This window comes from Mus musculus, chromosome 10 (assembly GCF_000001635.26).
Source record: "Mus musculus strain C57BL/6J chromosome 10, GRCm38.p6 C57BL/6J".
NCBI classification, from domain to species: Eukaryota; Metazoa; Chordata; class Mammalia; order Rodentia; family Muridae; genus Mus; species Mus musculus.
The window spans coordinates 89,624,779-89,652,235 of NC_000076.6; the positions used below are offsets into that span (position 1 = coordinate 89,624,779).

Sequence of the window (27,457 nt, forward strand, 5' to 3'; positions counted from 1 at the left end):
GTTCAAAGCACATGCAATCCAATAAAATGTAAGCAGTCCCTCCTCCAGAACACATCCCTTGCAGAGTTTCTGACCTATTCTCCAACTCCCAAATAGCTCTAAGCTACTTATATATAACATTACATACTGGGAGCAGAACTCAGCAAAGACCACATCAATCTGTAAGGGTCGGCAGCTGCTGAGAGCACCATCCCTGCAGAAAGCACTGGGCATGAAACACAAGCTGGGTCTGCTGGTGCTGTGGGTGGTTGATGATAAAGGTCACTATAAGTCTGGGACATTTCTCAGGTGCCAGACTGTCGTAAATAGAGTGTTATGGCTGTGAAGAGACACTCTGACCAAGGCAACCCTTATAAAAGAAAGTATTTCATTGGGGCTGGCTTACAGTTTCAGAGGTTCAGTTCATTATCATCATAGTGGGAAGCATGGCAGCATGCAGGCAGACAGGTGATGGAGAAGGAGCTGAGAGTTCTACATCTTGATCCTCAGGCAGGAGTGTGTCATACTGGGAATGGCTTGAGCATAGAAGACTTCAAGGCCCTCCTACAGTGACACACTTCCTCCACCAAGACCACACACCTCCTAAAAGTGCCACTCCCTATGGGTCAAGCATTCAAACCCATGAGTCTACAGGAGCCAAACCTATTCAATCCACCACACAGACATCAAGCTTTCACTCTTCACTGGTTTATTTAGCCCCCCCCTCCCCAAAATGATCATAAGGAGGTTCTATCATTATCTGACACACAATGAGAAAGCTCAGGCACAGAGGGAGGGGTTACATAAATTTGCTGCAGCTCACATAGCTAAGAGACTGAACTGATGGGATAAGAAGGCTGGCATTAAAACTTGTCTCCTAATGCTATACTAGAGCTGTTGTCAAGAGTATGTGGCCAGTGCTCTAGATCAGACCAGGAATAACAGCCTCCATCCACCCCCAAAAAAAAATATTGGGATAAATTAGAATATGAAAAATCAAAAGATAATTAAAATAGACCTGATTGAAACAAAGCCCTGAATGATGCTGACATAATTTGCAAAACTTTATCAGATGCTAAGTATTATAGGAAAGTTTTTTCTTACAAATTTCTGCATCATTAACACTTACTACTAGGAAAAAAAATGTAGGAAAATAGAGTCCGTGTATGGCTATAACTATATGTTAAAGTACAATTTGAAGAAAAATAAAACTCATTTGAATGTTTTTCTTTTTATTTTTTGAGACAGCATCTCACTATGTAAACCAGGCTGACCTCAAACGCACAAAAATCAAACTGCCTCTATCTCCCAAGTACTGGGATTAAAAGCATATGCCAGCATATATGAATTTTTTGAAGTTACATTGAATCCTAGTGTGCTATGGGCTGTCCTTCCTGCTATAATTTAATACTTAAGAGCTGTCCCTTTGTTCTACATTTCCCCATTCACTGTGACACACAGGAAACTTAATCTTTAACCAATTGCCTTTCAAAATTGCTTGTGTGCTTTCTAAGTCATGTATTTACACTAACGTATTGATTCAACTTTATGGTTTTTGGTTTTTGGTTTTTTTGCTGTGGGTTATTAAGATTTCTGCTGAGGAGGCTGGAGAAATGGCTCAGTGGTTAAGAGCCCTGACTGCTCTTCCAGAGGTCCTGAGTTCAATTCCCGCAACCACATGGTGGCTCACAACCATCTGTAATAGAATCTGATGCCTTCTTCTGGTGTGTCTGAAGACAGCTACCATGTGCTCTCACATAAATAAAATAAATAAAATCTTTTTAAAAAGAGATTTCCGTTGAAAGATGGGAGGAGGGGAAGCTATCTAAATGAAGAACTAAACAGCAAACAAGTAAAAAGCCTTTCTTCATGAACTCTGCATCAGTTCCTGCCTTGAGTTCCAGCCCTGAATTCCCTCCGTGATGAACTGTGATCTGGAAATGTAAGATGAAATAAACATCTTGCTCCCCCACCACCCAAAATGACCATGTGGTAAAGGCTTGGTATTAGCTCCTTAGCTTGGCATTGCCAGGTCCTTAGGGGGCCAGGCCGAATAGGAGGTCTTTAGGCCACTGCAATGCTTGAAGCAAACTGTGGAACTCCCTTCCTATCCTCTGTCCCTTTGTTTCTCAGCCACAGGGCACATGATGTTCCAGTGTGTCTTTCACCACAGACCCAAAGGCCCCACTAATCATTTACCAGTGCTTCCAAAAACAGAAGCCAAAATAGATATTCTATGTGTGTTAGTTTAGTATAGGAGTGAGCAGTTAGGACTCATACAACCAGAGTTTTCAGAACTAAGACTTATTTTATTCACTGATTTTTGTTGTTGTTGTTGTTGTCGTTCTTTTGCTTGAAGGTCTTCTGGATGGCTTTTTAGCCAGTGGTGATACCATGGAAACAATATTTCTCTTAATAAGACAAATAAATGTGAAGAAGGAAAGTGACGCTCAAGTGTGAGCAAGGATGCCAGCTGCAGTCGGCAGATAGGAATGGAAGAGGGCTTCCTTATGATGGAGGGCGTGGTGTGAGCTTCAGGAAGAGACGGTGAGGCAAGCCAAGGCAGGTGGGAACAGCGGCCTTGTGTGGAGTGTGCTGTGTGCGCTGTTGTGTGAACTTGCTAATGTGGGGACCTTAGCCAGCACCTAGTGGTAGGTAAGCTTAGAGACGGTGTTTAAACAAAGAGCAGGGTGCTGGTTTCCAGGATTCCACATTAACACGTTTGCTTTCAATAAAGTGTTGGGCTGGGATTAAACTGACAGCAAATTGAAAAGATACTAACCCAGAAGCAATGATTTCCCAGGTCCTGGCGTAGGAGGTCTACTGTGGCCCGCAGACTGGATGAGATGCTCCGACAGGGAGGGAAATAGAAACCTCTATCCCAACCCATTGTGACTGCTTCCTTATCTTTTTAGGTTTAGAGTCCCACTCTAATGAACTAGAATGGAGAAGAGGATACGGTAAAGATGGATGAGGAAACATTAGGCCCATTTTCCATAGAAGGAATCTGGAGCCTAATCGAGAATTTATCCAAAGTCAGTTTTTTGGGTTTTTTTTGGGGGGGGGTTTGGGGGGGGGCGCGGGGGAGCAATGTGTAAACCCGATGACAGATTCTCAGTTTATTCTGCCAAAATTCTCTCACCAACTTCATCTGAGTCCAGTCAGTACTGGAGTTCAATTAACTTGGCTCCCAAGAGCTTACTTAGAAAAAGATTCTGTGAGAGGGGATATATATTATAGTAAAAAGAAAATGAGTTGGAGAGAGATTGTCTTAGTCAGGGTTTCTATTCCTGTACAAACATCATGACCAAGAAGCAAGTTGGGAAGGAAAGGGTTTATTCGGCTTACACTTCCATACTGCTGTTCATCACCAAGGAAGTCAGGACTGGAACTCAAGCAGGTCAGGAAGCAGGAGCTGATGCAGAGGCCATGGAGGAATGTTCCTTACTGGCTTGCCTCACCTGGCTTGCTCAGCCTACTCTCTTATAGAACCCAAGACTACCAGCCCAGAGATGGTCCCACCCACAAGGGGCCTTTCCCCCTTGATCACTAATTGAGAAAATGCCTTACAGTTGGATCTCATGGAGGCATTTCCTCAACTGAAGCTCCTTTCTCTGTGATAACTCCAGCTGTGTCAAGTTGGCACAAAACTAGCCAGTACAGATATCCTAGTGATTAGCAGCACTTACTGCTCTTCCAAGGGACCCAAGTTCAGTTTCCAGCACTTCTGTGGGACGATCACAGCCAGCTGTGGCTGCAGCTCTAATGCCTCTTTTGGTCTCCACAAGTACATGCATATACATATCACACACACACACACAAACATATACATAGAACACAAATACATACTCACACCTGTACATACACATACACACAATCACACACAAAATATGTTCTTTACAAATCAAAGTGATTTGTTGTATTTATAAAACTGTTAACATCCCCCTTTAAGCCTTGTAACTTCCCACAGAACTGAGTCAGGCCCACTACTGCCCCTCATTGTTGAAAGCAAAGGAATGGAGATGACTTCTGATGTACTGGGGCATCAGGCAGAGACGGGGTGGGAATCACACTCGTGAGCTCGCAACGTGGCTCAACAGAAACACTTGCTGTACAAGCTGGACCACCCCACTTCGACCCCAGAACCCATGCTTTAGATAGAAGTCTGGTGGTATGGCATGCATCTGTTACCCCAGTCTTCTTCTGGGGAGATGGGAGATGGAAACAGAAGTATTACCCAGAGGCCCATGGCAGGATGGCAGAAACAAGACAGACTCTGACTCAACAAGGTGGAAGAAAACTGACTCTCAAACGCTGTTCTCTGATGTCCACATGATCACCATGGCATCTCATACACACACACCTGCATCTCACACACACACTTGCATGCACACATGTGGGCACACACTCACAAGAACACACACATGTGCACACACACACAGTCACTCTTGAACACACACATGTGCACACATACAAGTGCACACGCACAGATACACACACACACATACACACTCACACTCCAAAGGTTTTATTATAAAAGAACTCATACTTATGACCCAAGGGTAATGGCATGTTTCTTTAATTCTAGCACCCAGAAAGCTGAGGCAGGGGGATCACCACAAGCTTGGGGCTTTCGGGGCCTTTTTTCCAGTAAGAGCCTGTCTCAAAAGGTAAAAACAAGTAAACCCAAATCATTCGTTCATTTGGTTGCTCCCTGGTTGTCTCTCATTTCCGTTTAGAGACATGGCTCTCCAGGACAAAACACATTAACATGGTACTCTAGTTTCCAGTGATAACAACAGTGGAATTGTCCTTCTTTCTCCTGAACCACCAGCTACCTGTGGGCTATGTGCAAATACTGGTTGGTAAGTACCATGAATCACTGTCCCCTCCTTTTGAGGAAACGGGGAGACATCGGTTCCTCCGGCCATGTGTCATTAAATCATAGTGGGGGGAAAGGCTTTGCTTTATGCTCCATGCAGAGTGACTTTTAAAATTTTCGTTGATACTTAGGTGGCATCCAGAACCAAAATAAATTATAAACCCTGGTAAATTTAATAAGTGCAGTTGGGACAGAGTGGAGCATGCTGAAATGTTACCAAAAGATCAGGATTACAAAGCATGTTGAGATATTTTTATCGCCTTCACTTTCCAATTTAGTGAGTGTGTGTGTGTTTGTGTGTGTATGCGTGTCTCAGGGGACAACTTGCCTGAGTCGGTTTTCTCCTTCTACCTAATGTGGATACCGGGAATCAAACTCAGGTTTTCAGGAGCCCTGGTGGCAAACTCCTTCACCTGCTAAGCGAGCTACCTTTGCTGTTATTGAGGTATGACAAATCCTGAGTGTCCAGATAATTTCAGGTTGAGAATGAGGAAGAAACTCACACATCTTCCACAAGCCTTTCTCTTGAGGGGCTCTTCTAATGACTCTAACCACAGCAAAATGTCCCTGACAAGGTTTTCTCAGGGTTCTTTATGTTACAAGGATGAGCGCTCCTTGGAAGCAGGCTAATGTGAATTGCTTGGGAAACAGCGACACCTTCTGGTAGTTTGTAGATTAAATAGATTCACAGCATATACAGTTTCCCCCAGAAATCAGCTAGCCACTGACTTCAAATAATATTATTTCTTCTAAAATGTTTCAACCCCCTGTGAATTCTTAAATTTCTAAAATACTTTAATTTAAAATATTTCAAAATATCAATGGTCAGATACAAACGACACTGTCGATTGTTTCGGTATTTGCTTTGCTGTTGCCTTAATGCCAAATATTTTAATCCAACACTAATTCCACTTTTCCTTCTCATCAAAAGTTTTTGAAAGAGAGCTGGGGTGATGGTCCAACAGGCACAAGCTCTGGCCACACAAGCATAAGGACCAGAATTGTAATACCCAGGTCATGGTGGCCACCTGTAAGCTCAGCACCCTAGAGACAGGGTTAACTCCAGAGCAAGCTGGCTAAAGTGAGATAGATGCTGCCTCAGAGTAGAAGACAGAGAGGGATAGAAAAAGGTGCCCAGTGCCAACTGTCTATACCCAGACATATGCATGCCCACACATGTGAACGCACACATATACACATGCACACCACACACACAACAGATCATAGAAAAATTATCCAAAGCCAGGTGTCCATGGTTCATGCTGTTTATCCCAGCATTTGACCAATGGAAGCAAGAGGAATGTCAGGAGTTCAAGGCCAGCCTGGGCTATAATGTGAAACAAAAGTTAATTGCCCAACCCATACAGTGGCACACTCCTGTGATCTCAGCCCTTGAGGAAGCTGAGGCAGGAGGATTTCAAGTTTCAGACCAGCCTAGGATACATAGTGAGACCGTGTTTAAAAGTAATATTACCAGATGGTACTAGAGCATGCTTTTAATTCACTCAGAAAGCACTCAGAAAGCAGAGGGAGGCGGATCTCTGGGAAATCAAGATCACTCTGGTCTACAGAGTGAGTTCCAATACAGCCAGGGCTACACAGCAAAACCCTGTCTCCAAAAGTCAAAACAATAATAGAATAAATAACAATGATGAAGATAAGCAAGTTTGGTCAATTCAATAGGACCCCTGGTTTCAGAAGGACTTGGGGAGTTATCTCAACCAATCCCATGCCCAGGATTTCCAATTCTGAGAAAACGTGGCTCCTCCGTAACCCTATTACCACAAGCACCCTTCTAAAAGTGCTCTGAATGCCCAAGCTCAGGCAGGCCCTGTCTCCTCTGTGAAGACCTTCCCTAGACTAGCCCAAGTGTTGGCTTCCTGGCTCCCAGCTGCAGCCTACTTGGTGGCTCTCTCTCTCTCTCTCTCTCTCTCTCTCTCTCTCTCTCTCTCTCTCTCTCTCTCTCTCTCTCTCTCTCTCTCTCTCTCTCCCTCCCTCCCTCTCTCTCCTCTCTCCTCTCTTCTCTCTCTCTCTCTCTCTCTCCCCCCCCTCTCTCTCTCTCTGCCTGCTTACCAAGCTGCCTGCCCAACTTAGTGTAAACCTGGGGTCCAGGTCCTGGACTGTTCACATTTGTGCCCCAAGAAATTCACAATTCTGAGTCTGCAACAAGCTTATTTTTGAAAAATGAATGCATTCGAATTGTGTTGGGTAACAAATTGTATATTTGTTTTTCATTCAAGCCCTTTGAAGGCACCCTGCACTGTGAGTGTCAAGGGTACTTACCAATCTACAGCAGCCATTCCAGGAACTTCACACACTTTACCACACTCCCTGTGCTGGGGACGTTGTGACCCATAATTTGCCTGAGAAAACTTACTCTGTGTTGTGAAAGACACAGATTTAAACTCATTCCATGTAAATATTTACTCTGATTCCAAAGCAGGAGCATCCACGAACGTTGTGTGCTTCTATTTTTAAGAGAGCAAATCCTGGACTGGAGATGTGGCTCGGTGGTGGTGTGGATGCTTATGGAGGACCTAGGGTTGGTTCCCAGCATCCACACTACCAGCTTGCAGTGATCTGGATCTCCAGTTCCAGAGGACCTGACACACTCTTCTGGCTTCTGAGAGCACCTACGCTCAGGTATACAAACTTGCACCCAGGCATACACATATATACGTCATTTAAAATATTTATATAGGGCTGGTGAGATGGCTCAGCGGTTAAGAGCACCAACTGCTCTTCCGAAGGTCCTGAGTTCAAAACCCAGCCACCACATGGTGGCTCACAACCATCCATAACAAGATCTGACTCCCTCATCTGGAGTGTCTGAAGACAGCTACAGTGTACTTAGACACTTAAAGTACTTAAAGTAAATAAATAAATCTGCCGGGCAGTGGTGGTGCACACCTTTAATCCCAGTGGGTGGAAGGCAGAGGCAGGCATATTTCAGAGTTCAAGGCCAGCCTGGTCTACAGAGTGAGTTCCAGGACAGCCAGAAAAACCCTGTCTTGAAAAAACAATATTTATATAAAAGAGGAAATCATAGCACAGAAGGGTTTAAAAACAAAACAAAAACCATTGATGCTAGAAATCTAAACATTAAACCCTGTGTCCTAATGACACACTGTGTGTTTGGTATACTACCCTAAAAATTTAGCTGTCCTTTTTAGCTGTTGATACCTGCTTTGCTATTTGGAGATTCTAAGAAGAACAGAGCAACCAGTTGCCTAGAAGTACATGTTCTAGTTCCTCTTCTGTTGCTGCGATAAAACACCCCAACAAAAAGCAGTAGAGAAGGGTCTGTTCAGCTAACAATTCCAGTTTATAGTTTGTTGTGGGGAAGCCAACGGAGGAACAGCAGCAGGTACATTGTATCTACAGTGAGGGGCAGTGAGAATCAAAGGCATGTTTCCTTTCCAAGCTCAGTGAATTTCTCTGGTCTTACACCATTCAGAATCTCCTGCGTAGTGGATGGTGCCTCCCACAGTGGGTTGAGTCTTTCCAGGCCATTTACTTAAGATACCCACAATGTGTCCATAGGCCAACTAAATGTAGACAGGCCTTCACTGAGACCATCACTGGGAGGATTCCAGGTTGTAATAAGTTGACGACTAACAACCTTCACTACCCTTGGCCTGAAGTCCAACATTTGTCCTTCACCAACTCAAAGAAGCTATTGCGGATTAGACTGTGCCAGACGTTCCTGGCACCCAATGCTGGTTTCATAACAGTTCAAAGCTAAATGTGGCAAAGGTGAGAGCACATGGCTCCAAATCAGCCACCCAGGAACAGAAGGCTCCAGTGGGTTTAATTCAGAATGTCTGGAGAAACGACATAATCTGAAAATGAGATTTTGACAATTGTTCTTTGGTGAGTGTATGTAGCGTTGGTGCTGGTAGAATGTCAGTCACATACCTGGAGCTGAAACCAAAAGGAACTCCTTAGATGTGAGGAGTCCCAGAAGGATCGCTGCCTCCATGGAAAGTCTTTTCCTCTATTTACAAAAATGACCTTCTGTAACCTGGCTCGGTGATGAATGCCTGTAATCCCAGAACCCAAGAAGCTGGGGTGACAGTCAAGGCAACAAGACTTTGTCTCATAATCAAATAAACACAAAGAGGACTTCAGTTTGTTTGTTGTTGTTTTTTTTTTCTTTCTTTTACAATTTTGGCTATGTTCCAACTCATGAACAAATAAGTAACTCTGGCCTAATTCTTAAAAAAACAAACAAATAAAAAAACAACCAGAAGACAAATACACCTTTATCTGGCTCCAAAGTCCATGCAGGCATGCTTTTAGCATGCCTTCAGCATGCCTCACTTTGGCGACATTACATCACTGCAGGTAGAGAGGCCAGCAGGCTTAGAGTCCTGAGTGAGATTTAAACTTTCATCGATGTTGATCCTTACGTACAAATTCCAGATGTGTCTCTATGCTGTACCTTTGCATAAAAAGTCAAACACAGAATTCATCAGCAACCTAGACTGCTGTGGGGGGGGGGGGGTGGTGAGAGAGAGAGAGAGAAATAGATCTGAAGCAACTGAACCATATTTCCACTATCATCAGCACAATTCAGAGTAACCCTGCTTGTTCTTCCTGTGAGATACCTTATCACTCTGACTGCCCCTAAACTTACTATGTAGCCCCGGCCGGCTTCCAGTGCATAGTAATCTACCTGCCTCAGCCGCCCAAATGCTGGGATTATATACCTTAGCTACCGTGCCCAGCTCAGAACTTTTCAAATGGAAGCTTTAATATACAGAACTAGCAAATAACACCCTGTGCCTTTTGCTAGGAGCATATGCATACCATGGATCTGGTTTTTAGAAGTTTTGCAGCAGGGTATCGTGGGAGACAGACATCATGCCATTTGAACAGGGGGAAAAATGTAATTAGTTATTCTTTGTCAATTTCATGTATAAAGTATTGATGACTCTCACCCCATCCTTACGTACAAATTCCAGATGTGTCTCTATACTGTTCCTTTGCATAAAAAGTCAAACATCAGCAACCTAGGCTGCTGTGTGTGTGTGTGTGTGTGCGTGTGTGTGTATGAGAGAGAGAGAGAGAGAGAGAGAGAGAGAGAGAGAGAGAGAGTCACAAGGCCCATTCCCATACTTGAGTTTTTCTTTTGTTTCATTTTGTGACCCCACTGAATTTAACCAGGTTTGTTCACATGAACATGGGTGGGAGCTATCCAAAGGCTACATTAACTGAAGACAACGCCCTTCAACAGCGTCCATCAGTTGTTTCTCAGGGATGGGTAGGGCCCTGAGAGGCTCATAAGTGGGAAAATTTTAATAAAGTAATTATTAGCTAGAAGCTGGTTAGTAAGACGTAAAAAGACACCCAAATATCAGGTGCTTTAAAAGGCAGCAAAGTAGCGGCCGTGTGCCAAGGAAAAGGCTTTGTGTTAAAATTGGGTACCTACGATGGGGAGGCTCAACCCTACTCCTGCTTCTGTGGGAAATCCCAATCTGTTTCCACCATAAGGAAGAGCACCGGCCCACAGTGGCAGAGTTGGATCTGTTCCACAGTAGCCTGGAGGGCAGCTCCCCTGCTTAAGACAGCTAGGCTTCTGTGACAGAGCTCCAGTGCCCTCTCCTGATGAAGCCTGGCATCTGTTTAGAGCATCCAGTTCTGGCAGAGTCTGGAGCTCTGAGCTAAGCTGAATAGTGCCACAGCTTACACCTCTGCACTGCTGAGTACAGCTTTCATATATAACAGAACTATCTAATAGAGTATCTACCGGCTACACATGGAGACCCAGTTGTCTAACTGGGAATGTGCTAAATGTAAAATACACGCAAATTCTTAACAAGCCAGAAAAGTAGTGAAAAACGTAGCAGCGCTTACCCAAATGGTATAAGTTAAATAAGACTTAGTAAAGTGAGTTTAACCTTTTTAAATGGGAACATGTGGCTTGCAGCCTAAGTAGGTACCCCAGGCTACAGCAACAACCTGCTGCTTGGAATAGAAAAGATTTCTCACATCCAACAAGCACCATTTAGTGAAACAGCTGCTCCAGCTGTACTCTCTCCTCCCCAAAGCTACAAACTTTAATTCCATTACACATCTGGGCGCTGCCAACACCTGAGTATCATGTCCTCCCCAACCCCTGCCCCCACCCTGCCCCCCACAACCGTCCTCATCTGTCATCAAGATCAGCAGCCCTGACAACTGAATTTGACTGCGTAGATTTCTGCCATCTCCCACTCTGCTCCACCTTCAACAGTAATTTCCCAGCGTACATAATGGTGAGGCCAAATCAACAGTGCTTGCTACATCAGTAAGTCTCTACTAAAGCAACCTCCAGAAGAATTCACAAAAGGACACGGTGAGATACAGAGCACCAAACTCTGGGAGGTGGGAAAATGCAGTATCCACTCCGAGTCTGATCTCTTGGGCCCTGTGATTCTGCATTCAATCATCGAGAGGGGAACAGGGCTCAACTCCATTTGACCCAAACCACGTTGTGAAACCGTTCTAGGGTTTTAACTACCAACCATAAAATAAGGCATACTATACCTTTACTAAAGGCATTCTCTCAGACTTTTCTTCCAGCTGTGTATTTTACACGGTAACTGAATTACAAAATGTGTTTGAGCCAGCGTATACTTGTAGTTTACATCATTCAGGAGGGGAGGACTGGAGTCTGGAGCCAGCCTGAGCAATACTGTGAGAGCCTGTATCAAAACAAACAAATATATGTCTTACTGCGTGTTTAGGCTTGAAAGACACTCAAGTCTTAGGTAACTTGGATTGTGACAGACTCATTTGTCTTAAAATATTCCAAAAGCCGTAACTTACAAAATATGGGGAGGTGTGCAAAGGAAGAATTCGGGATGGTTGGGATCAAGATACATCACATATATGTATGAAATTAGTGAAATACTAGAAACTATTTTAAAAACCAACAATTGTCTGGCATTTAACCCTAGCACTCGGGAAGCAGAGGCAAGTGGATCTCTGAATTCGAGGCCAACCAGTGAGACCTCAAATTTTTAAAGCAAACAATTCAATCACTGAGTGGGAAAATGAACTGGACAGACACTTCTCAAGTAGGGAAAAACTATGAACTCAGAACTTTATATGACAAGACATTCAAAGTAACCTGACACATACTCTGCTTGCCACTGGGTAGTCTCTCATACCTGTGTCACTTAAGATGTGATAGGGAACACATGAAAAGGAGGGTTACAAAGCGTTCCAAAGTAAAAACAAGAAAACAAAAGAAGTGATCTATTTCTGTTTATACATCCGGTGCACATCTCATTTCAAGCTTAAACCAACAAAATCAATTTATTTTGATTGATGCCTGCAGAAACCCACCAACTTCCTACTTTAAGTCAAGAGATTTATTTAAACGCTTGCTTCTGACATGGACTTAAGGATATCTATCAACTTAAAAACTGGGTTCACAAAGAAACACATTAGCCTAAATACAGGGAAATTTCACAACTGCAGCAGCAATGGCACCAAGTCGATCAATAATATAAACTCACATTGACAAAGTAGATAATTGCACAATTCTCGATTTTTTTAAGGCAGGCTCTCTTGTAGCAGTTTGGCCTTGAACTTAAAGCCAAGGGTAGCCTCAGAACTTGCAGTCCTGCTTCCAACTCTACACTAATGAGAATACAGATGAGCACCACAAGAGGTTTATATAATACTGAAGAGCAAACCCATGGCTTTGTGCCATTAAGCAAGAACTCTATCAACTGAGACTTGGCCCCCAACAGCAATTTTTTAAAAGTAAATTTTTAATGTGTGGGGTTGTATGTTCACATTTGTATATATGTGAATGGAAGCTGAGCAGCTTCAAGAATCTTCCTCAGAACCACACCCACCTCCTCTGATAGGAGGTCTCACTGACCTAGAGTGCTCCAGTTAGGCTGGGCTGCCAAGCCAGCAAGTCCCAGGCATCCCCATTTCCACAGCCTCAATCCTGGAATTTCACATGTGTTCTGGGGTCTAACCCTGATTCTCATACTTGCAAGGTAAGCACTTTACTGACAGAACTATACCCTGACCCCAATTATCACATTTAAACCACCATATGTCAATTACACATAGTGGGTTTCATTGTGGCATTTCCATTCTTGTACACAATGTATTTCATTAATATTCACCCCGCCTTGCTACCTTCTCTTGCCCTATCTCCCACTCCTGTCCTCCCTCTGTCCAACTACCCCTTCTCTCCAACCTACCCGCTATGTATGTCTGAATTTCATTAGGGTGATTTAAGAAGCATGGGAATTTATAATGGCTACACTCATGCAAATGTCTCTCCCTCCTTCATTGGCTATGCAAAAGTCCTCAGGAAGGGATGGCCAGTAGGCAACTTTTAGCAAGGGTTTTCCAAGTAATTTTGCATAAAGTTTAAGTCAAATAGATGGTTATATTATCTCCTAATCAGAAATTCAACACTAATAGTCAAGTTACATTATAAAATAAAAGAGGGCTAGAGAGAGGGCTCAGCAGTTAAGAGTAGTTATGGGGCTGGTTTTTCAGAGAACCTGAGTTTGAATCCCAGCAACAACATGGTGATTCATAAACATCTTAACTCCAAGCCCAGGGTGTCTGCAGTGGTTTACGTGAGAAATCCCCACATATAAATATATTACTATAATAAATTAATATACATATTAATAAATATAAGTATATTCCTATATTTGAATGCATCATCCCTAATTGATGGAACTGTTTGGGAACAATTAGGGAGCACGGCCTTGTTGGGGGTGTATCATGGGGTGGGGGGGGTTGAGCTTTGAGGCTTTAAAAGCTCACACCAAACCCAGGACTCCACCTCTCTTTCTCTGCCTCATGCTTGTGGATCAGGTTGTAGACTCTCAGCTACTGCTCCAGTACTATGCTCCCTACCATGATGAAAGAAAAGCTTTCTTTTATACGTTGTCTTGGTCACGGTACTTTGTCACATAAATAGCCAAGACAGGATCCAACTCTTCTGCCTTCTCAGGCACTGCATGCACAAGATGTACCTACCTATAACTGTGCAGGCAAAACATACACACACATAAAAAATTTTAAATAACTACTGAACTGTTCCAAAGAAATGTTCTTCAATAAGAATTTTATTCCATATAAAACATTTCCCAAAAGAAATATTAGTATCGTGTTAAAAATAAATCAGGTAAAGTTGTGAAGTTGAAAGTTCTGACAAAAAATTAGTTTTTCGTTTCTTGAGTGACTTCTTTGCATTCTGCAGTCCTTTTGAAGTCATACCACCCGAGTGCAGCACACTCGGGAGTGAGGTGTGACTGCTGTCTCACAGTTTTTACAAGTGTGCTTTATCTGGATGCTATCAGCACTGGTATCAGCACGAACTGTACTTTGTAATCAAGTCCTACAATTTATACCCATCATGTGCACACACATATAATTCTGAATGAACATTCAGCCATTTAATAAACTTCATGTGATTTATTTAAGGATTGCTGGTTCCAGATAATTAAAAACCACAAACTGTATGGCAGCAACTATAATACATACAGAGTTTTTTAAGGAGTTTTATAATTATCACATAACAGTGGAATATACTTTTTAAAAATACAAATGACGTCTATAGCATAAGGCTCTGTGGTAGGATCAGCAAGTTAACAACAGACATCAGAGGTGTGGCCTCTTAGAACTGACTCCTTCCTCCCTTCCTTCCTTCCTTCCTTCCTCCCTTCCTTCCTTCCTTCCTTCTTCCCTCCCTCCCTCCCTTCCTCCTTTCCTTTCTAACAGTGACTGATTACAGATACTAAAATGTCTGAACACAAAGTTTCTGGGACTTCTAGAAAAGAAACTGTAGTAGTAGTAACGAGCGAGGTCAGACACCACTGCAAGCTAACATTTGAACCTGTTGGTACCCAATGGCTTGCTCATTTTTAGACTTTACTATACTTGAAACAATATGGCAGAAATCTCAAAAGTTTATTCATTAAATATAGTGTAATTATTTTGTTTACAAATCTCCATTTGAAAATGTAATTCATATATGCTGCAACCTCATAAGTTTGAACTGAAAGTCAAGTATGAAGGCAGTAGTTGAGAATACCATGTCAGAGTGCTCAGTCTGTCTTCTGTACAGATCAGTACACAGCTCTTCTGCGATACAACAGGGAAGAAAGTGAGCCTAAATATATTCAAGTAAAGGCAGAAAAATACATTGCTATTTGAGGCAGATCATGCTAAAACATAACTTACAATGATTAGTTTGCATTTAAAATGGTTAATGTGTTTTAAACCAATGAAATTAATATAATTTTGCAGCATTTTTGCTGTGCTTTTACTAAGCATACATTTCTTCGAAAAATAAGACCGGAAAAGCAAATGACCCAATCCTTCCCGTGCCAGCGCCACTGTCTTACAAAAGCACCCAAACTAGCACAGCATTGAGGCTCTTCCCTTTCAATGAAGACAAATGAACAGGAAGGCAGGTACCAGGTGGACTTCCAGTTATCATCAACTCAAGATTTTTAATAAGAAGATTTACAAGCCAAAATAAAACATCTGATTTAAAAACTGCTATTCAGGATAATTCAGTTGTCCTTTCGCACTTTGAGACTAGTAAGGACTGGATCTTTAAAAACCTGAAGAGAAGTTCGTAATAGGGAGAAAATCCTCCATGCTTTAAAAACTTCAACCTATTAGGATCCACACACCTCCTATGCGGGCTGGCAGGGAAGCAGGTGCTCTCTGTCACAGAAACAATCCATCTCCCACAGAAGCAGTTTCTTCAAGCCCGCTATACACTGATGAAAATCAGCTTTCTCATGATTGAAACTGCAGTGACCGCCCAAAAAGAAGCACACGACACGTCACCCAAAAAGATCTTTCAAATCGTTGCTAGCTGAACTGCTGCTGGTCATAGTGGTGGGTGGTGGCTGTGCAAAGTTCTGTGGGTTGAAGAAAGGGTTGCCCTGCATACCAAAGGCAGCCTGCCCCATCACATTCCCCTGTGTGCCCATGGCTGCGCTGCCCATGACAGGAGAGCCTTGAGGAGGTGCAAACTGATTCAGCCACTGATTTGGTTTCTGTTGGGATAGCTGGTTCATGCTAACTTTGGGTTTCTGAGGGCCAAAGAGATTATTGAGGGCAGACATATCGGTTGGTCTCTGTTGAGGCTGCTTCACGCTAGCAGGAGGAATAGTCAAAGGGCTAAAGTTTGACATAGTGGGAGGTGCTCCCAGACTCATGGTGGTCACGCCAGCTGTGCCCGTCCCACTGAAGAAGTTCTGGTTTGGATTGACTGGCATGCTGAACCCTGAAGTCTGAAAGCCCATGTTGGCATTCAGGCCATTTGTCAAATTTCTCTTTGTATTATCAATGGGTGTTGAAAACATCATGCCGAGGCCCGTGGAAGGAACTGGGGTGAAGGTACTTGAAGCAGAAATCTTAGGAGTGCTAACAGAAAGGCTGGTCAGAGACGACATGTTTTCCATCAGTGTGTCTGTCAAGTCCTTAGTCTGAAAAACAAGAGCAAATTACTTTATCTCCAAGAAATCCAAATTACTTTCCAATTAGTAACTACCTGACAGGTCACACGATAAAGGACAAATGACAGTCAAGCTGATAATCTACATCAAGTCCAAGAGCTACAGGCTGGAGACCAGATATTGACTCCCACTTATTTTTATACAGCTTGTAAGCAAATTCTGGCAATCAATTTGATGCCAGCACGTGTTGAGTTTAAACCAAGTGAAATGCTCCCAAGACAGATCCCAATACACTCCTCATTAGACTCATCACAAACAGGAATACTGTATATTTTTTATTTTGAATTTCATCAAGATTTCTGGAAATTTCTTCTCTCTGTTCTTCTATAAGTACCCAACAGTTATTGTTGACTTGGCCCTCAGCCTGCAAACATCTTCTTGTCTGTTAAGTGAGAAGGCTGAGATCCAGCAGTGAGTGCAGGACCCTTGAGGGCAGCAGCAGCGGCGTGCAGAGCAGTGTCCTGAAGAGAGGGAACTCAATGCAGGCCATGAAGGTGCCTCTTCCTAACCTAGCTATGAAGCCAGTCAGAGCTGAGAAGCCGGAGGTAGGCAGCTGCTTCCGGCTGAGAAATACTTAAGGACCTGAATAGGACACTCCTGATAATAGCACTATTAGCCCATAAATTCTCTTAAAATCACCAGCTCCCTGCACTCCCTCTTTGGTTGCCAGCACTGAGACTGAACCTTGCATGTGGGGCATGTGACTCGGGCTGCACAGAGCCACACTCACTCTTAGCTATGTTAGCATTAGCACATTACCCTTGAGGCGATCTGTACAGACACTACTGTTTACCACTCTACTCCTCACTTGTAAGCAAGCGCGAAACGACAAGAAGAGACAGACCTGTTTAATGGGAGCGATGGGAGTGTGGACCTGGGGCTTAAGAGGCTGCTGGCTTTTCAGCTTCTGTGCCTGCTCCTGTTCTTTCGCTAATTTCTGTTTTTCTTCAAGTGTTAGTGACCCCTGAAAGCAAAGCAAAACAAAACAAAAATCAACCCATCTGGAAAACAAGACTTCGTTTGTGGTAAGGAATGTGTACCACAGTTCACTTAGCAGTGCTTTCTACTTAGTGGAAGGCAGGCGTTCCCGTGATAGAGGTCCTGAAGCCACCACGTCTCAGGACCTGCTGCAACGTGACCGGTGTAAAACAACTTACAACTAGAATTACTGATTTCTGATTCAACTTTAAAATCTTAGTCTGAAGAGTTAGTGAATCAGATCCAGGGGCACAGACCTGTAATCCCAGTGACCTGAAAGCCTGAGGCCGGAGCATGACAAGTTCAGTGGCTTGGGTTGCAGAGTACAAAGCCAGTCAAGCCAACTTACAGAGATGGTGTCTCAAGTCATCCCTCTGGATGACTAATGGGCAAAGCAGTTGGAGGACCTCAATTTGTACTCCAGAACCCAAGTAAAGCTAGACACAGCAGCATCCTACAGGGAGATACACAGTAGAGACAGGAGAATGCCAGAAAGCTTGCAGGCAAGCCAGCATGGCTACACAGCGGCAAACAAGTGATTTTGTCTCAAAGTGGAGAGCCAGCACCGACACCTGAATTGTCCTCTGACCTCCACAAGCACACAACAGAGATGTGCGCACACACACACATACACTCACACATGTATGGTCTCACACACACACACAGACAGGTGCACACTGACAAGCATGTACCATAGCAGGTATGGACACACACACCAAAACAGGTATGTGCACAAACAACATGCTTGTGAGCACACATGCTCACACACATACACACGTGTAGTTGCTTGTATTCTCATGCCAATTAGAGCCCACAAAAACCTGTTTGCAATGTCCTACGTGTAAGGCTGAGGGACCCTACTCCCAGTTGGTTTTGATTGATAAATAAAGTTGTCGACAGCCAATGGCTAGGCAGGGAGACAGAAGAGGAGCTTTTGGGATTCCTGGGAAAGATACCCAAGGAGGAGGTAGGGAGAAATCTGCCATGCTGGAGGACACTATGCCTGAGAGGTGCCAGACAGAGAACAGAGCTGCACGTAGGAGCCCCCAAGAGGGCTACATGTCTGGGTCTAGGCCAGCAAAGAGGATTTTAGTAAGTAATAACTTGGGAATATCAGAGGAAGGATTAGCCACAAGGAGGTTAGGAAGTGGCCCAGAAACTGAGCTGTTTAAGGCATATCATGATATAAAGGCTGAGCTTGTATGTATTTCATTCAGGAACCCAGAGCATTAGGCAGGTAGTGAGGAGTGCCTGTGCTGCTGGGAGCCATTTGAGTAACAAGAATTGAATACTGCTACACACATGCACGCATACATGCACACACACATGTGCACACAGTCATGCTCATGAGCACACGCACTTACATACACACATACATGTATGTGCACACACACATGCGTACACGTGCACACACGTGCACATGAACACCACACAAAGGCAAGTGAGATGGCTGAGCAGGTAAAGGAGCTTGCAGACAAGTCTGATGACCTGGGTTCAATTCCAGGGTCCTACAGGGTGGAAAGGAGACAAATGACTCTCACAGTTGTTCTCTGATCACCACATGAATGCTCTGGCATGCATACATATAAGAAAATAAACAAATATAATAAATTTAAATAAAAAGTGGGCTGGGAATTGGGCTCAGTGCTAGAGTACTTGCCTAGAATTTCCAAGGCCCTCAGTTTAATCTCAATACCACAAATATTTCTAAGTAGTGAGCGGCTACCGGAGAATTAGGTTGCAACTGTTCTTCTGCTGTCCATGTCTGCATCAGGTTGATATCCGACTTTGCATTCATCTATTTCACTAAACAGTAAGCTCATATTTCCTTTTACAGTTCTGTAAGCCTCTGTATCCAATTGTCTATCAGCTCTATACACATAGATATATGTGCACAGAAATATGATAATCATATTTTGTAAATAAATACAAGAATGAACTCAACAGTGGTAGGAAATTTATTGTGATTTATTGGATACTAACCAAAAGGAAAATATTACCTTATAGTGCACCATTCAAAATCATAAGGACAGCAAATCTTTAAAATGGAAACAGAACAAAATCTGTACTCAAATTTCAGGTTACTTAAAGTAAAAGTTTGTTTAATTTAAATTTTTCTTTAAATTATCATTCACCACTAATAGGTCATATCAACATTATACATCCTTAGTAAAATAAAACGAGAAAGGACACCCATCACTTTTATAGGATTTTTGGCAAAAATGTATACCCCGGGCTCAGTAAGATGGCTCAGCAGGTAAGGGCACTTGCCACTAAGCGTGATAAGCTGCGTTTCATCCCCAGGACTCACAAACAAAGGCAAGAGCTGACTTCTACAAGCTGACCTCTGACCTCCAGTGCACATCATGACATGTGCATGCCAAATATGCAGATATTCACACACGCTAAGTAAAAGAGCATGTAAATAATGCATACCCTTAGTATGCTTATGAGAAAGTATCATGCAGTTCCAAACTGAGCATGAGCATCGTGCTGCCCAGTAACTGCCGGCTATGCCTTGAATATGTCAAGGTAACCGAGCTGGGGTGGCACAAGCCTGTAACCACTGCACATAAAGGTGACAGCAGGAGACCGGATGGTCAAGGCTAGCCTCTGGTCACACAGCAAGTTCAGGACTAGCCTAAGAAATATAAGAAAAATGAACCTGAGTGAATATCTGGTGGCAATAAACATTAGGTGTCAACACAGAATAAAAAAGCAGCGACAGACAAGGCCGCTGGGCTAACAAGGAATGGACAGACTTGGTATTCAACTGATAGGAATGCAGTAAGAAGAGAGTTCAAATACTGAAAAGCTGGAGTTGGAGGGATGGCTCAGTGGTTAGAAAGGGTACACCTGCTCTTCCAGACCGGAGGTCAGCTCCCTACGTCTGTCTCAGGCAGCTCACAACTCCCTGTAACTCCAGCATCAGAGGACTCAACACCCTCTCCTGGCCTCGGTGGGTTCCTGCACTCATGTGGACAACCTCCCCCCACCAAATACACACACACACACACACACACACACACACACACACACACACACAGACACTCAATTACTGAAAAGCAGTATCGCAGGAGAGGCAGGCAGCCTCCTAACTGCAGATGATGGCACCATGCAGACAAAGCCAAGCAATGGAGATGCAGTCCCACGGGTGGGAGGGGGAGTCAAGCAGAAAAGAAAAGGAGAGTAAACCCAGCTTCTACTCCTCCCCAGCGCACTTCACACATCCTCATAGGCTGCTCCTGCCAGGAGGATGCACAGCGTTTCCCAGAGACTCTCTGTGGTTTACAGGGAGTCTCACACTAGAAATCTTTTTGTAAGTAGAGAAACTTACCCTTTTCTGTTTTCCCTGCATCCCATCTTCTCTATTTTCTGATTCACTGCCACTTAGAAGGTCCGCTCCAATGTTGTTAAAGACCTTATCAATCTGCTGAAATACAAGTCCAATACTTGAAGCCATTTCAATAAGCAAGTCACTCTGTTCCTTAAAGACTAAGAGCTCCTAAATGAGGCACTCAGACATTTCCTATAAAATAAATCTCTTCTGACCTGACTTCCAGAATGTGCAACTTTTGTCTCCTCAGAAGTGCTCATTTGATTCCCTATGTCCAAAGACCTACAAGACAGATAAAATTATGGAACAGTAGTTAAAAGAAGCAAACATTAACTTCATCCCCCACTCACATTTTACCATTATTTTCTACTGTTAGTGTCTGTCTGCCCAAATGATGATGATGACGACGAGGAGGACAACAATGACGTCATCATCTGGGGCCGTGAAAGTCTGATGACCTGAATCCAACCCCAGAACCAATGTAAAAAGAGCCAGAGGTGGTGGCATATGTCTATAAATCCAGCAATCCTACAACATGGGGCAAAGACGAGAGACTCTGCTGGAAGCTCCAGGGCCAGAAAGCCTTTAGTGCACAGCACAGAAGCAAGAGACCCTGCCTCAGCAAGGTGAAGGAGGAAGCCATCTCCCACAAGCTGTCCTCTGAATCACCCTTAGTGCTCTGTGGCATGCACATGTGTAGACATCACACACACACACACACACACACACACACTCATTCTCTTTCTTTTGCCCTTAAATATACAATCAATCAATAATTTTTGAAATGTCTATATATTTTTTTGTTTTGTTTTGTTTCAATTCAACGTTTATCCTTTGGGCCAGCAGGCTGGAGAGATGGCTCAGCAGTTAAGAGCACTTGCTGCTCCCCCAGATGGCTAAGTTCAGTTCCCACTACCCACACCAGGTGACTCGCACACACACTTGTAACTCCAGTTCCAGAGGCATCCAATGCCCTATTCTGGACTACAAGGGCACCCACATGCACAAACACACACACTGGTACACACACATACATATAATAGATAAATCAATCTTGGGGGAAATATTTGGACCAGTGAGATGTCTCAGCAGGAAAAGGTACTTGTTGCAGACTGAGCTCCACTCTCTGGTCCCCATATACTGGAAGGAGAAACTTAATTATATAAGCTGCCCTCTGATGTCCACATATGCCATGGTTCATATACAAATGAAAACAATCCATCGATCTTCCAGAAAAATCCATCCCGAGCTGCCCCGCGCTCACAGTCCACACACCGCACACGTGCAGCCTGCTCACCTCTGCTGCTCCTGCATCACGTGAAGCTGCTCTAGCTTCGTCCTATGCTCAGACTCCAGTCTGCTCAGCATCTCCTTTATGACGGCAATGAAGGAGCTGAACTGCCATAGTAAGAGATGACATGGTGAGGGCACAGCGCCTTTGCAGCTCATGGCATCACTTCCAACAACTCAGTAAGACAAGCCCAGGGAACAAGACTCGCTCACACACCTAAGCACAACAGGGCCAGCCACTTAAACTAGGAATGCCAGAGCAATGCCCAGTCTCGTGTGGACGTGACACGATGACCGATGAGGTTTTATGTTCCGGACAAGCCATCTCAGCAAGTGTCACGTCGTTATTGATCTAACAGCTGCTTCTCAGAGGTTTTAGGTTAAGTTTACTACGGGCAGTCACACATTGATAATTTGTGCCAACTAGGAGAAAGTTCATTTTCAAATACTTAGAAATCCTCTCTTGCTCATAAAAAACAATGTTTGGCTAGAATAAGCCTGCTTTCTGCAAAGATAGTAGGAACATGAAATGTTCATAATTTACTTTGATAATGGAAGTTTGTAAAGTAATCTAACACTATAATTTAATATAGGTTAAATTTTCATTAAACTTTAGTTTTATGGTACTTTCTAGCTATCATAAAACAATTTATTTGAATGATACTATACATACAAAAACCAGGAACATTGTTCCTCCACTCCATGAACCTTACACGCATGTATGAACATGTATTACAATGTTTTCAGTTTTCACAACTCTTCAAACTAAGTTTTGGACTTTGCTTTTACAGATGAGGGCACTGGACTAAGCAAGACACTCAGGAGACAGTGAAGGGCTGGCATGGCAGTTACAATCCATGCATGCCTCCCAAGCATCCCACTGCCTCTCAGCATGTTCTACCATCAGTACTACTTCATCTTATGAGTGATAGTGTATCTGTTTAAGTACACCATGACTTCCTGCTAATTGGACTTATTTAAAACTAGACATAGCATGGTAACAAAACATTATGTACACAGCTCAAATATGGCAGAGACCGAACCTTTCCAAGGCAACTAACACAAAGCACTGTCAGCACCTCCGAGGCTTTCTGGTGCTATCTTCTGGTTGTCTCCCACCCCTACACTCGTGCCAACACTATTCTGCTCTGCAGTAGCATGCATCAGACAGTTTTCTACATGCATGAGTGACAGCACTCAGTAAAGCGCCCTCTGTACCCAGCTTCATTTGTTCAACATCCCGGGACAGAGCTTGTGCAGAATGGGCTGAATGCTGCAGGTCCCATCCGCCAGTCTTGGATCTGCCTGCAAGGCAAACTTTGGCTATCTTGGAACTGGTAATGGTGGCTTTCAATACTTAATTCTGTGTATAAATATACTCTTTTCTACTTAATATATTTAAACTACTTAAAATCAAAACCAACAGAAGAGGGCACTTTTGAGTTAGCACGTTTAATCATAAAATGAACAGAAAAGCAGACCATAGCCATCCTAAACCAAAGGAAAAGTAATGAAAGGTAGGATTCAAATGATTCTGCAGATAAAAATAGGCCTTCCAAAATCACAAAGCATTTTAGAGAGAACTATGTATCCTAAAATAAGCACCTGGGAATTTTTAAATTTATTCTGTTCTATTTTATGTATATGACTATTTTGCCTGCAAGTGTGTACACAGACCATGTGCATTCCTGGTGTCCAAAGAGGTCAGAAGAGAGCATCGGAGCCCCTCGATCCAATGGTTGTGAACTACCACGTGGGTGAAAGGAAGCAATCCTGTGTCCTCTACAAGAGCAACAAGCTCAACACTGAGCCTTCTCTCCAGCCACTTCCTACTGGAAATGTTTGAAAACATCCTAAATCAGACTGTTTTAGGCAGACTATACTATCCCTCTTCATAGTCACTGTCTCCCATCTGCCAACCAGAACCTGACATCTGAGGTAGAAAGCAAGCATTACATCAAGAAATAAAGCTTTGAAGGATTGCCTGACTACTTCAAAGGAAAGCTTAGGGCTAAGGAACCACACATTTCTTCACCTTCAGAACTCTGCCTGCTCAGTGCTCATCCCCCCACCCCCCCACCCCACCCTCACCCCCGCCGCACACTGCACCAGCCTTCCTCTCCCCCGGCTCTTCTTTCTTCTTTCTTCAGTGCTGTGATTCACTTTCTCTCCATCCTAATTCTAAATCTTCCCTGCCCGTCTCATTAAACAGTAACTTTTCTCGGTCCCCGACACGTTTCATCAGAAAGCAGGTTCTACTGTTCTCTCTTGATCAGACTCTCTCTGGTACCGCGTCATGACTGGGTTATAATGAAGAAGCAGCAGAACGCCGGCCTCGGGACTCTACATGCCATGTCATCGGTGCCCACCCAGCTGTGAGACAACTACCACAGAGCTATGCTGAGACACAATTCCGTAGCAACTTTTGAACACACATCTCTCCTCAAAAATTTACACCTTCCAAGTTAAATACTTAATCTAAAGCATATCGATATCTAAGCCCACCAATAGTACCTTATTTTATTTCATCTCGTTACTCCTTCTCTGGAGCAGGGGGTCTTAAAATGGTTCACAGTTCCCACTCCATTCTACTATTTATGTCGTCACTGTGCTGGGTATGGGTAAGACCCACACTTGCCTCTAAACAACAGAATATGACAAAGCTAACAGGGTACCACACTTTCTTTATTACATAACAAGACACTGACTTCAATCTGACTAGACAAGGCTGTTTGGGAAGGGAACCGTGTACAGAATTGACAACAGCATCTGGCTAACACACAGCTAAGACCCTCAGCCCAACAGCCCAAAGGGAGCCAAATCCTGCCAACAACCATTTACGCAAACTAAGAACCCTACGAGTCCTCATGTGGACCTTCAAATGAGATCCAAGTTCTTGATTATAGTAACAAGTTCAACTAAGCTAAGCCCTGTATGGCTGACTCATAGAAAATGTATGATTAGTTAAGTATGCATTTCTTAAAAATACGAAAACACTCAACTTATGGTCATTTATTATGTAACAACAATATCCAAATACAGTCTGTGACCATTCATATCAACAGACAGACCCAAATGTAAAGTGGTCCGTAACTTGAGTTAACTTCATGGCATGCCACCAGCCTGTGCTGGCCACCTCCATGTGTAAATAATAAAGCAGAGAAGGCAAGCAGCAAACAGGGAGAGAACGTGAGCGCACATCAAATGTCCCACCTGATTGAGGTTGAGGTTGTTTTCAATGCTCAGGGGGATGAGATGAGGCAGGACTTTCCCAGCCAGCTGCTCTTTGGTGATTCCCAATTTTTTATGAGTAAAAGTACATTTATAAATACCTGAGAGAAAACAGTGTAATAAGTTTTAGAAATTAGCACACCAAGCACAGAAACCATGGAAATACTCTATCTCTAACAAGTCTTTTGGAAACTGGTGCGGTGCAGCTTTCCTCTTCTTAGAATGGGGACAGCTCTTTCATGTAGACCACAGTGACTTCAGTTGTACTATCAGTCCAGGCTTATAACACCACGGGCTATTCATCCTGTGCTCTTTTGGTTTAATGACAACCCCTAACTAAAGACATGGTTACTATAATCCCGAAATGAGGTTATAGAGTGACCCCCTCATCCTTACATTTGGAGCATCTATTCACAGTGTTTAAATACAGGTGCTGAGAGGACTACAGTCTACTCTTCAACTTGTTTCTTCTGCAAGTAACACTCATTGCAGTAGCTTTGCCTCTTGCACTTTAGACTTCTTTATAGAAGAAAATTATACACTATCATATCAACCAACCAAGATTATATTACTTCTCCTGACTCCCCCAATCCTGGAAATCAAATCCAGAACCCACCCATACTAGTCAAGTGTCCCCCTATAGCCCAGGCCTTCTATAAATGACAAGAGTCTACTTCCTTTGCTGTGAAAATAGAGAAAAGTTATATTGTAGCATTTATCTAATCATTCTGCAACTGATTAATATCATATATATCGAGTACAATGGCTTTATAGATTGAACATTTTATTATACAACTATTATATAAAATGAAGATGACAGCAAATGACATTAAGTTTTCAGCTACCTAAAATCCCCATGAGGACTGCAGGCTCCTTGGAGGGAATCTGCTGTAAGAAGGGTAGGATATCATCAAGCACAAACCACTTATCCAGGTACTCCAGGATCTTCCCTAAGCACACTAATGAATTCACACGGACCTAGTGAAACAAAGAAACCGCATGTAAACGTGTATGTACCATTTTGTTCATGTAAAATGAAATACTTAGTGTAAATTTAGTCATCAAATAGATATATGCTAAAATCTTAATAAAAACTGGTTCACTGAAGTAGATTTTATAAAGCATGCCTTTATTAACATAAACATTCATTCATTTACTGATTTATCTGACATGTTACAGAAAGAACTACAGACTGGTCCACTGAGATACTAGTAGATAAAAATAAGGAACAGGTTCACCCTTGTAACACTCATTCATTCATTCATTCATTCACTCATTCATCTCTATGATGCTAGGAAATAAAGCCAGGGCCTATTAACCAAGCTTTCAGTGAGCAACAATCCCAGCCCTACAGTTTCTATCAGGTCTTTGAAGGCTCTTATATGTGTTTACTAGTAAGATTTAACAATAAAAAGAAATACATTCCACCAAGCAGCCAATTACACAGTGACTCAGATACTTTACATGAGGTTCAAGTCATTCTTAAAACTGAATATTTTAACTGAAGTTATCCATATTTATCTATGGCCATAACACCCTGGATGCTCCCAATCTCATATAAAATTATCCCCACCCATATAAAATTGTTCCTAAATATACTTACTCACACCCACCATTTCTAAGCTTCAACTTTTGATACACATCCTACCCTAGGTTTGGCATTGACTGACTGACTAAATGTGAGTGGCTGTGTTCCACATGGCATTCCACAGCATGCATGTGGAAGTCAGAAGATAACTTGCCACAGTTGGTTCTTTTCTTCCAACAAGTAGATTGTAGGGATCAAAACAGGTTGGCAACATGTACTGCTACTAGTGAGCCATCTCACCAGCCCTTTAACTGGGATTTATTAGGACAGAGTCCATCAGGCCGGGTATGTTGGCACAGGACTGTAATTCAGTTACTGAAGAGATGCAAATAGGAAGAGCTCAAGTTCAAGGCTACCTGTGCTACAGAGCAAGCTCAAGGCCAGCCTTGGGCAATTCAGTAAGACCATGTCCTAAGAGGTGGGCTGGGCATCAGTACAGTGATACACATAGAACCCAGCATTTGGGAGGAGGAGGAGGAGAAGGAGGTCAGGTGTGTAAAGGTCAGCTGATAGAGCAAGTTCAAGGTTAGCGTCAGCCTGGGCTACTTTAAAAAACAGAAACCCCTACATAAAAAAAGGAGAGGCCAGGAATATAGTTCAGTAGGAGTACTCTCTGCATGTTTAAGATTCAATTTTGAGTACCAAGTCCTCCTCCAAACCCCAAA

At 43.1% G+C, this 27,457-nt stretch overlaps 1 protein-coding gene across 4 annotated transcripts in view; it reads right to left on the reverse strand.

The window, feature by feature from the left end:
• Positions 1-13,941: 13,941 nt before the first annotated feature.
• Scyl2 (SCY1-like 2 (S. cerevisiae)) overlaps positions 13,942-27,457 on the reverse strand; it is a 47,598-nt gene continuing 34,082 nt past the window's right edge. For 2 of the 4 annotated variants that reach the window (XM_011243394.3, NM_198021.3), the window contains 7 exons: positions 26,050-26,182; positions 25,187-25,305; positions 21,981-22,081; positions 20,899-20,965; positions 20,684-20,779; positions 17,213-17,332; positions 13,942-16,338 (listed from right to left, as the gene is read on the reverse strand). In XM_011243394.3, the coding sequence (XP_011241696.1) occupies positions 15,691-16,338; positions 17,213-17,332; positions 20,684-20,779; positions 20,899-20,965; positions 21,981-22,081; positions 25,187-25,305; positions 26,050-26,182 (1,284 nt within the window). In that variant the 3' untranslated portion in view covers positions 13,942-15,690. The remainder of the gene's footprint in view (positions 16,339-17,212; positions 17,333-20,683; positions 20,780-20,898; positions 20,966-21,980; positions 22,082-25,186; positions 25,306-26,049; positions 26,183-27,457) is intronic. The other 2 variants (NM_001310704.2, NM_001358843.1) reach the window with 1 other exon arrangement.